The 10,723-nt window shown below is 42.2% G+C and overlaps 1 protein-coding gene across 5 annotated transcripts in view; it reads right to left on the reverse strand.

Annotated features, from left to right (window-relative positions):
* The window catches only part of CPEB4 (cytoplasmic polyadenylation element binding protein 4), a 42,970-nt gene extending 32,886 nt beyond the window's left edge, over positions 1-10,084 (reverse strand). For 2 of the 5 annotated variants that reach the window (XM_061360290.1, XM_061360289.1), the window contains exon 1: positions 7,061-10,082. In XM_061360290.1, the coding sequence (XP_061216274.1) occupies positions 7,061-8,182 (1,122 nt within the window). In that variant the 5' untranslated portion in view covers positions 8,183-10,082. Of the gene's footprint in view, positions 1-7,060 lie in introns of all 5 variants that reach the window. The other 3 variants (XM_061360291.1, XM_061360292.1, XM_061360295.1) reach the window with 2 other exon arrangements.
* Between the last annotated feature and the right edge of the window lie 639 nt (positions 10,085-10,723).

The raw sequence follows: 10,723 nt of genomic DNA on the forward strand, positions 1-10,723 counted from the left end.
TTATTTGAAACAGTTTGCTCATCTATGTCTCTGCTTATCAATTAGAAGTTGGCAAATCATGCTGAGCACAACACTAAGAGCCACTTACTGTTACATTGAATTTGGATATATTAATATATGAAATGAATGCGGCAATCCACATGTCTGGAAATGCAGCATAATTCAAGAACTTGGTATATAAATAAACAAAATACCTCTATCCTATGAAAATATATCAGTTGTGTATACCCTAAATAAAGACCAGCCAAAATGCTATGCCTATCTGGTTCAGAGGCTTGCGCAGTGCTGCTTCTAAAAGAACTCCATTAATGGAGTTGAGTACTTGCCCCAGTGCTGAAAGGGTTCATGCTGCTGGAGAAAGTCACCACTGGTAGTTTGAATTTCAGAGTCTTTTATATTACTTAAAGGCCTTTGATAGTGAGACTGCTTTGAAAAAAGTAGCACATATTGTGCCTGTCTTAGCTTCCAAATTGACCTGCACATTTTATCAGAAGCACATCTTATATCTGAAATGCATATATGTATTATATAAGCAACATAAAGATTGATGACAGGCTAGTGGTGGTGGCCATATTGTTGAACAAACTTGTAACTATAAATTTAATTCCATAACATCAGAAAAGCTGTAACAATCAAGATACTGATCATTAACTGGCAACTAAAGGTGAGACAGATGTTAGTTATGAGTTGTAAAGCACATAAACCACACTGTACTTGGGGAAAAAAGTGATGGTTCCTTCAAAAGACTTCACGTAGACAGAATTAGTAACACTATAGTGGTGCTTTTTTAATGGATCAGTTCACAGAGTTGCAGTGCTTTGCATGGAGCTGGATTGCTTACTGTAAACTTTTTGATATATTTATAAAGATACAGGGGTAATGACAGACTGGACTAAAGCAGAGTATGTACACTTCAGGAACAAAATTGGTTAACTACAGCCTGCTGTTATTTACCCAGGTTAATCACAAGAACTTGGCTTTACGCAAGTTTGTTTAGAGCATCTCAAAGTTTGCTTTATCAGAGGGCTCAAAGGGCACACACATTTATCCTGGGGAAATAGAACTCAGGTAGAAAGACATCAGGTTGAACACAAGGCCACAAAAAACAAACAAATAAATAAACCAAAAAGAAAGAAACGAGGCTGCAGTCTTAATACATGACTATGTTGAAAATGTCAGCCAACATTTCAAAAGACATTCATCAACCATAATGTTGAATAAGCAGTATTGTTTTTGTAATAATATACAAGAAGTGACAGCCCATCTGGTTAAGAGAGAGCTGTCAAAACTAAATATTCTACATCAGCAAGCACAAAAGTTTTGAACTATACACTGGCCACCCCTGTCTATAGAAAAATAAAATTATTCTGATTCTCCTCCCACATAGAAATCATTTGTGAGTATGTTCAGTGCTCATAATAATGCAATCTCATTGTTAAAGCATGGAGAGGAGACCTCAGGACTTATGTCACAACTTTGTCATTGGATCCAGACAGCACAGGCAAACCACTTTACCTCTGGGACTGTAGTGGTTTCCCCACTAGCACCCAGACAGATCAGAGCTCTTGTAAAACAATGAAGCCACTTGTAATAGGAAATCACTAAATTCTGAATCCTATTCCAATTTTATTTTTCAAAGTCCAAACACATGTCATTCCAAAAAGTCAGTTGCTGCTAAGCATATACACTGCATATACAGGGACAGCCTCATCTACAGAAGAAATTAAACATTAATTTTTCATGCACTGGATGATCGTACTTTGCACTTAAAAATCACACATCTAAATTCTACTGCACATTAGAAAAATATACATCTAACTTAAGTACTAAAGTGCAGATTCATTATAGTTAATCTGCACCCACAGCATTATCATCACTTGAATAATTACAGGTCCAGAACCCAAGAGGTTCTATTCCGTGCCTCCCAGCGCTAAAACCCCAAACTGTACAACAAGTAAAGCCTGGCAAGGTATGAACACTGGCTGGTAGCTAAGGGTATGCATGATCTTATAAAATCCGATTTATCTGAAGACTGAGGCATCAGTAATCATGCAAAACATGCCATCACGTTAAGTGATTTATTCCAGGTGATTAAGCAATATGCATTATGGAGTAGGTGTAGTTGTAAAACTGGGGCTTATTTTATGTATTTAAATCTTGTCCAACCAGAATACTTGTGAAAATTAGGAAACTCACAACTATGTTTGCTACCTTCATTATAGCTTGGGAAGCCTGAAACTTTCTGAAACTTTGTAAACTTTTCCCACAATTCAAAAGCCTTGTGTCTCAGGCAAAGCAAAGCACTTAGGGAGAGGTGGTATTGTAGGTACTAAATGCAAGTTCCACGTTTTTCTTTTAATTGCAAAGCAAATTTGGACTTGATTCTGCTTCTGGGTAAGCTTCTCCTCCTTCCCACCACACTGCAAATGCTGTATTCCAGCTTCCAGTCCAGTATCCAGTGAATTAAAGGCTTTGAATAAACAGGTTTTTCCTGAAAGGATGTTGCTGTATGCTGCCCTGATCATCTTTTATAGCTTCACCAGGGAACAATAAGAAAAAGCTGGAAAAGCTAAATGACGCATAGCATAGGAGTTTTTTTGGGAGGGAGCACTTCTGGTTTAGTAAACTTGAACTTTTTTTTTTTTTTTTAAGTGTTAGAAATTATAGACCTTTATAAAAATTTCCAGTAACATGTCTGATGCTATTTTAGCCACGTACTAAGTTTCTTATTTATCTTTATTTTCCACAGTATCTTGTGTTCTGAATCTTTAGCTGGGCTGCTAAGTATGCAATTTTCAAAGCAAAATGCTTAATAAGAGTACTCCTTTTAATCTTAGGAAAATACAAACATAATTCAAATAGCTTCTAACAAAAGCTCTTTTTAAAAAGAAACCCTGAGGTCAAAAACACACAGGAGGGCCAAAGCCTAAGTATTAACGTCAGTAGTAAGTTTATAAAACAAGAACAGTGTTAACTTCCACAGTATTTAACTTGTGCATGTCATACCACATTAGACTGCTTCTAATTCCATAGATCAGTAGCTGTGGGGAACAGCACACAAAACATTAATTACTACACAGCTGATGTAGTTACAGAGAAAAGGGTGAACAGACATCTAAAAATCCAGCTTCAAGTGTTTATTCTGCTTTAAAATGATAGCTTGAAATTTCTTGGAACAATTGCTGCTGCTAGAATAAAATTCTGCAAAACTTAGTGCAAAATAAATAGCCTGGTTTTATACAACCAGCCATCATGATTCCCAAAAAGGTTCTTCAGAAACAAAGAACAAATAGTAAAATAGAGGCATGGTAAAGAAATTTATTTGCAAAATTCCTTCAAGAGGAAAGATCGGCAAATGCATTCAAGAGATTATTTTTTACTTCTAGTACTCTGTGAATTTGTTTAACACACTTATTAAATCAACCCATTTCTATGGGCAAACAAATCATGATGTATGGCTCAGAATTCAAACACATTCTGTAATCACGTATGTGTTTTCTTAAACATTCCATATCTGCCTGGGGAAAGAGAAAGTCTCCCTGGCACAGACCCTCAGTGGATTTGAAGGGGTGATATACCTGGAAACTAGCCACTGCAGAAGAAAGGAAAAAACATTTTGAACAAGTGGATATAATGAACTGCTCTCATGGACAGAACCCTTTGAAACGGGCAGTTATTTTCAAGGCTGATTCCAGGAAGAAACACAAATTATTTTTAAGCATTTTTACAGAAAGCTGAACACTATTGCTTAACTTGCTTATGCCTCCAAAGACCAGCTTGAAAAACATCATCATGCATTTGAAGATGAGATCTGGAAACCTGGAAATGCCTATCAAAGCAAGATTTATTCATTGCATAACAGGCAGGATGTTCCACTCTCATGAGGAAGTGCAAGTACATAGCAAAAGGAAAGCCAAACAATCTTGAGGGCAATGCTGCAGTAAAATGCAATTACTGAGCACTTACTTTGTCAGTGCTGCTGGGAGAGAAGTAGAAGGAATTATTTTTAAAAATCAGTAACTTTTTAAGATGCAATAGTCACAGTCAAAGCATTTTCATTTATTAATTCTCAGGGAAGGCTCTTCTATCCAAAAGACACTTTTTTTTTTTTAATTCAGAAACCATTTTTTCTTTTGGAGACCATTTCCTTTTCAAATGAATGCACAAAGAACAATGGCTTTTCTCTTTTCAAAAGATCTGAAGGGGGAAGCCTGCCCAGTGGCTAAAGCACAATATCAAAACTTAATTTCATTAGCAGATCTGGTAACAGTCTTCTCTGACCTTGCTTCCAGTTCCATCTCTGCAACAAGAGGTTGCTACAGACATGCTACTTCTGAAATGATAGGAGACAGGATTCCAAAGGAAAAACACTTAGAACAAAAAGCACAATGTTTTTCATGGAGCTCTGAATACTGAGCAAGCAATCATCAGATTGCAAGATTATCAAAGAGATCAACACATTATTTTCCTTTCAGCTGTGCCATTTGGAATGCCCACTTCATTGCAAGCGTCTAAGGGCCATGGGCAGAAATATCTGAAGTGAGCAGTAGTTCACATTAGTGACTTATACGGACATTATGCAATGTTGTCCTCTCTGAAGAGGAAACGAGCACTTACACTTGGCTACCCTAAGATTTTCATCAAAACACAAGAGTTCTGTGTTTCACCAAGCGCTGAAGCAGAGGCAACCTTTGAGGAAAAAAAGAAAGTGATCCCCAAATATTTGCAATTGCTGGTTTGTATCTTGCCTTCTAAAGAAACTAATTTTCACTAGATTGCAGCAACACTTGTTAATGATTTAAGCAGCAAAACATAAATATTAAATGAAAGGGATAGTTGTATCAAATTACTCCATTATGTTGCTGCAGCAAAGACAGCTTTCAATTATTTCCTAAACAGGAATCTAAGAAGATTCCAGTAACAAAATAGCCTTATCCAGTACATTATTGCATCACCAAGGATACTTCAAATATATATGCGTGAACACAAATATACAATGAGCAAAAGTCCTTATTTCTGCTTGAAGTCAGGCATACAATCAGCATAAGCAAGAAAAAAAAATAAAAAGACATCAAAGGTCCAATTTTACATCATTTGTTTCCAGCGATTCAAAAATTCAGTATGCTTTCGACACACAAATGACTGAGGGACCAAAGGAGCTAAAGATTTTATACAAAAAGAAGGTTATAAAAAGCAGTTGTCCAAGATGGCTTCAAAATCAATCAGCATCTTTGTAGGTCTGCAGTGCTGAAGTCCTGTTTTGCTGCCCTGCCCTTTTCTTCACAGAAGTGATAGTAACAGACTGGAAAGCAGTTCACTCCAACACTTTCCTTTTTCTTGGCATGAAGGAGTGTCAGACTTGGTCTTGACATGTACAGCTTCATCTTAGTGTTTATGTAAACAGATACCAACATGCTACACAAAAACTATTTCTTTACCATGATCAAAATACATGGGTCTGCTATTTTATGTTTGGAACACAACCCAGAAGTCAAGGTTGACTTTGCCAATTTCCTGAAATTTCCTTGATGTCAAACCAAGCACATTTCTATCGCTGTGTATGTATTTGGGCTGTATACACAGCAGCAAGGACACACTTGATCTCATTCTGTCACTCTGAACATCAGCTATGTGTCAGGGTAGAGAATGAATTAAACTGTGAGCCAAGTCTCGCTGCAGTGAGGCTGAAAAAAGACCAACTCCAGCTGTGTCCCTTTTTCTAATGGTTTTAGTGTATAAATTTGGTATGCTGAACACAGGTTCATTATATTAATTACAAATCCTGACATTAAAATCAATTATTACTATGCATTCTAAATTTACAAGGGCTCTACCTGACACCAAACCAGCTAGTACCTCTGCAGTAGAATAAAGGTCTCTAATGGAAAGTTATTGCCAGCAGCTGCTCTGTTGTCAAAAGGCTGCACAGGCAGACCCTGCAAACCAAACAGAATCTGAACAGTAGAGGAAGCAGAACTGAACTGTTCCTGGGTCCGAATCCACAAAGTCATTATTAAATAGATTTCTGTTTCTTTAGGGTTGTTTACAAGATGAAACATATGGGTATTTATCTTCAGATCTTTCAAATTGTTTTAAAGTAGGTCACCCTGGTTCTTACAGCATGGCTAGAAATACTGCAATCACTCTGACATTTTTACTTTTGCCCTCATTTTGAAGATCCTGAAAAACAGCCCTCTAAACGTAAAAGAACTCTTGGGTTTTTTGGTTCACCTAAAGGAGTTTACAAAAAGCACAGACAAACATAAAAGCTAGATTTAACTACGGGTCAGGTGAAAGGAAGAGTACTTCTAGGACCATTTTTACTGCAAATTAGGTTCAACATTATACAGTTCTTTCCAAATTCATAAAACGTCTGCTTGGAGGAAAGACCGAACTCTTAGACAACCTGCTCCTGCCAGGATAAAGCCACATTAAAATATAGGAGACCACTTGTCTAGATCTATTTTTAATGACTGTTTAATGGCTTGTAAGTAAAATTTGCCACTATTACTGAGGAAAGCAAACTGCATTGATTACCATCATGTAACAAAAAAAAGCAGAGTTTCCAAAAATTGCTACAAAATGATGTTGCACTACAAGTCCATCTGACACTATAAATGAAAATAACACTTCATACTTTTTCTCAGATGTGGTACATTCTTGAGTACTTAAAAAGGCCTCATATCTTCATACTTCATCTGGCAGCACTTTATTCCTTTCTCTTTTTGGTAAATATACTCACTACTTGCAACTGAATTTATCAGCTATTTCTGAATGCAAGTATTAAACTGAAGGAAACTGGCTAATACATATGTCTGGTGGGCAAAGGATACTTATATGATCACCACTATTAAAAAAAAACAAAACTCAATAAAAAATAAACCACATGACTCACAGTTCAGAGCATAATTCACACGATGACTTTTCAAATTATATATATATTTAGTTGCAAGCACAGAAGTCATACAATCAGTTAGTGCTATTCAAACCCCCAACCCTTTCGGGGGCATTTTAATACACTTACATGTTATTTTCTGTATGGATATAAGAGTGTGCTCACCTGAAAAGGAAAAATGTTGTCAGCTCTATTCAAACTGTCTTCCATCCACGATTTTGGAGCAAAGGCTGAGCTGGGTCGAGCGTATTTCTGCAACTGGATATGATTACTTGCAAAATTCTTCTTTAAGGGCGAGATGGAGTTCAAGGGTGTTATCCCTCCGTTCAGTCCCCTGCGATGGTCTCGACCTTGGGACCCACCCCACCCACCGTATCCACCTCCACCAGGGCTCCATGAAGATGGTGTAGGCGATGGACTTTGGTAGCTGCTCCATGGAGAAGGTGGCTTGTTAAGATTATTAGCTAAATGAGGCAACTGATTAAAAGCAGCATTTCTGTGTGTGAATGGAGGTGGATGAGGACTTGCAGGAGACCTCCTCTGTTGCTGATGCTGATTGTGATGATGCTGAAAATGGGGGTGATGAGGGTGGTGTTGAGAGAGGGGTCCAATTTGGGGGGAAAAGCTACCACCAAAGCCAGGGCTGACATGGTGTGGAAAATTCTGAAACAGCAGAGCACCATTATTAGCTGAGGCAGTAGGGACCCCTCCCTGGTGAAAAAAACTTGCATCTTCATTGATTATTGTAGAAGAAGAAGGAGCTATAGCTGCAGACCAGTTACTAAAACCAGTCAGAGAAGATGCAGTGGACGTCAAGGGCTGCGTCGAAGTACCTAGCCCTGAAGCCTCTTGATAATCGAATCCTGTTAACACCGGTGATTCTATTCTTATTTTCTCCTTTCCATTGCCGTTCTCTGAAGAATTATCGCCCTGATTCTCTTCAGTTTTAGCTTTCTCAGGTTCAGAGAGCATTCCTGCTTCCTGACTTTGACCAGGGGAAAGCTGCTGTTTTTCTAGGGACTCTTGCTTTTCCTGTTGCTGAGTTTTAGATTTTTCTGACCCCAGAATCTCATCCTGAATATTATGGGCAGCTGGAGCAGGAAAAAGCCAAGCTGACCCAGCACTACTGCCATTGGCAGCTGTGTTATTATTTATAAAAGCAGCAGGACTGGGGGTTGCATTTTGATGATGGTGTGGGGGCTGCAGATGTGGATGAAATCTGACTGGAAAAGCTGACTTACTTCCAGTGTTGTTTTGCACTAACACTCCAAACCCGTAATCCCCCATTTATTATATTTAGGGTTTGAATCCTCCCTTTAAGAACAAGTTGATGTTTAGTGTTTACCTCGTCCTCTTCTGAGGCGAGATTAGTATCCTGGTTTTAGCTAGATATTCCAGTTTCTCCCTCCACACTATTTCAGATTTGGATAAAGATACCTGCTTTTCTTTGCAAAAGCTAGATCTCTCCAACTATTTAAATGTTGTCAATTTTGTCTGTTTCCTTCCTTTGGCCAGGAGGAAGGGAAAAATAAATCTTTGGTTCACAAAATAAGAGGTTTCCTTTTTCTAAAGGAAATGCACAGCAATAAGAGAAAAAGCTTCTGGGGAATAAGAATAAAGGGATTGTAACTATCCTGTTTTCTTCCTCCTCAGCAGCCTCGACTCACCCATAAATGAGTTAAGAGGGAAGGGGAAAAAAAAAGAAAATACAATGACGTCTGGTCCCCTGACCCCTTGGCAGCAAAAAATAGATTTAAATCTGGAATAATTTAATACATCTCTATAATCTAATATATATTTGTGTCCTGTTCAAAAAGAGTCTTTGCTGTGGGTAAGGGAAAATTTTACCTCAGGATCTCAGCATTCAGAAGGGTGAAAAGGGGGAGCAAGTTGCAGAAGAGGCTTTTTCCCCCGTGCTGTTGGGTTTAGCCTATTATATTTAGTAATAATATACACTGTGTGTGTATGCGCGTGTGTGTGGTTGTTTAAAGGGGCAAGATTTTATCTCAGGAAATTAGTATTCTATGTGTGTTGGGTGGGGAGTGAGCTGTGCAGGAGAAGGGTGGATTCTTGATGCTGCTCCTTTTGGGCTGGGTTTCTGAGCTCGCCAGACTCGCTTCTTATTTATGATCCAGTATTTGCGTGTCCTTCATATGAGTCCTGGCTGTCCGATGAGGAAGATTTTCATCTCAGAAATCAGCATTCACAGTTTGGGAAAAGGGAAGGGAGGGGACAGCGAGTTGTGCAGGAGGAAGGGGAAGGAGATTTTCTTGTTCTCACTGCTGCTGGAAGGGTGGGTTCTGGTGCGGGGCTCGTTTCTTTCCACCGAGATACGCGCGTTCCCCGCAGACAGCGAGCCCCGGGCTGAAAGGCCGGTGGATGTGCGAGTGTGTGTGTGTTGTGCCTCCTTCTCCTCAAGGGCTCGGCATCCAGCGGGGCAGGGGCGGGCGGGCTCGGCTCACCAGGCCCCGGCTCTCTGTGGGGTGCCCCCGCGGTGTCCCCCCTCCCTCACAAGAGTCCTGGTGTCGGGGAAGGCAGGAGGGGATTTTTTACCTCAGGAGAGGAGCAGCCTCCAGCAGGGAGGGGAAGGTACTGGCGGCGGGGGGCCGGGCTCCTCTCTCCCCCATGGAAGGTGTTTAACCGGTTCTCCCAAATCTCCCGGAGATTACGGGACGGGGTCTCGGCAGCTGGGCGCAGCGGAGGGGGGGACCGGCGGACTAACCGGGGCGCGGGGTCCGGCGGCGGCGGCTCCTCGGAGCAGTCCTTCCCCTGCTGCGCGTCTTCTCGGCTCCAGGCGGGATTCCTTCCCCCTCATGTAAACCGGCCGGGCGCCGGGAGGGTCGCCGCGGGGGTCGCTGCTGCTGGCGATGTAAGGAGCGGGGAAGCTCCGCGGGCGAGAGCGACGGGAGAACGGAGAGCGGGGGAGGCCGCCTGCCACAACACCGGCTCCGGGGAGTCGGGAGGTGCTCCGGTAGCCGCAAGCCTGGCTGCGACGGGTCCTCCGAGCGGAACCTCCGCTGCTGCCGCTGCTGCCGCCGCTGCCTTGTTTTACTTCTTTTTGTTGTTTTTTCTTTCTCCTTTTTTCCTGTCTCCTTCCCCTCCCCCCACCCCCCCAGCGGCCGCCGCTTCCTGCCTCGGTGCCGCAGCCGGTGCCTCCCTCCTCCTCCCCACCCGGCCGCTGCCGAGCCCCGTCTCCTCAGGACCAAGCTGCCGCACGAAATGACAACCAGCTGGAGGAGGCAGCGCTGCGCTTCCGGTTCGGCGGCGGGCGCGCCCCTGTCCCGCCCCCGGGCACGCCCCGCCCAGCCTGCCGGCTGCTGCTCCGCTCCGCCATGTTTGGTAAGGGCAGGGAACACCCTGGCTGGGGCGGCCACCTTTGTGGTTGGCACGTAGCCCGCAGCTTGGCAGCCATCATAAGTATGGGCAAGAGGTCCGATGAGTACCGGCGGGGCGGCCATCTTGGTCTGAGGAGCGCAGTTACCCCTGCGGGCCGCCATCTTTGTGGAGGGCAGGTCGTCCTCCTCAATGCAGGGCTGGTGGGGCGGCTGGCCCCTGAGAGGCTGGGCAGGTTGGGGGCACCCCAAGCCAGTGTCCTTTGGCAGGCGTTCGTTGCTGTAATATCATGGGTAATATCTCAAAATAAAATCGTACCCCAAACACTGTAGGTTTGTAATACCCTTTAGCACCGAAGGTCTGGAGCTCTAGTGAACCTTCCTCTGGGCCTGAGGGAAATGCGTTAGGGCCATCTTCCTCATGGAGTGGAAAGTCAGCAAAATAACGTAACAAAATGTTTGGAAGGCAACTTCTGTGTAGAAAATACCGCAGCAC

This window comes from Neopsephotus bourkii, unplaced genomic scaffold (genome assembly GCF_033783945.1).
Source record: "Neopsephotus bourkii isolate Nb327-2 ecotype Australia unplaced genomic scaffold, CSIRO-AGI_Nbou_v1 NB_1016, whole genome shotgun sequence".
Classification (NCBI taxonomy): domain Eukaryota; kingdom Metazoa; phylum Chordata; class Aves; order Psittaciformes; family Psittacidae; genus Neopsephotus; species Neopsephotus bourkii.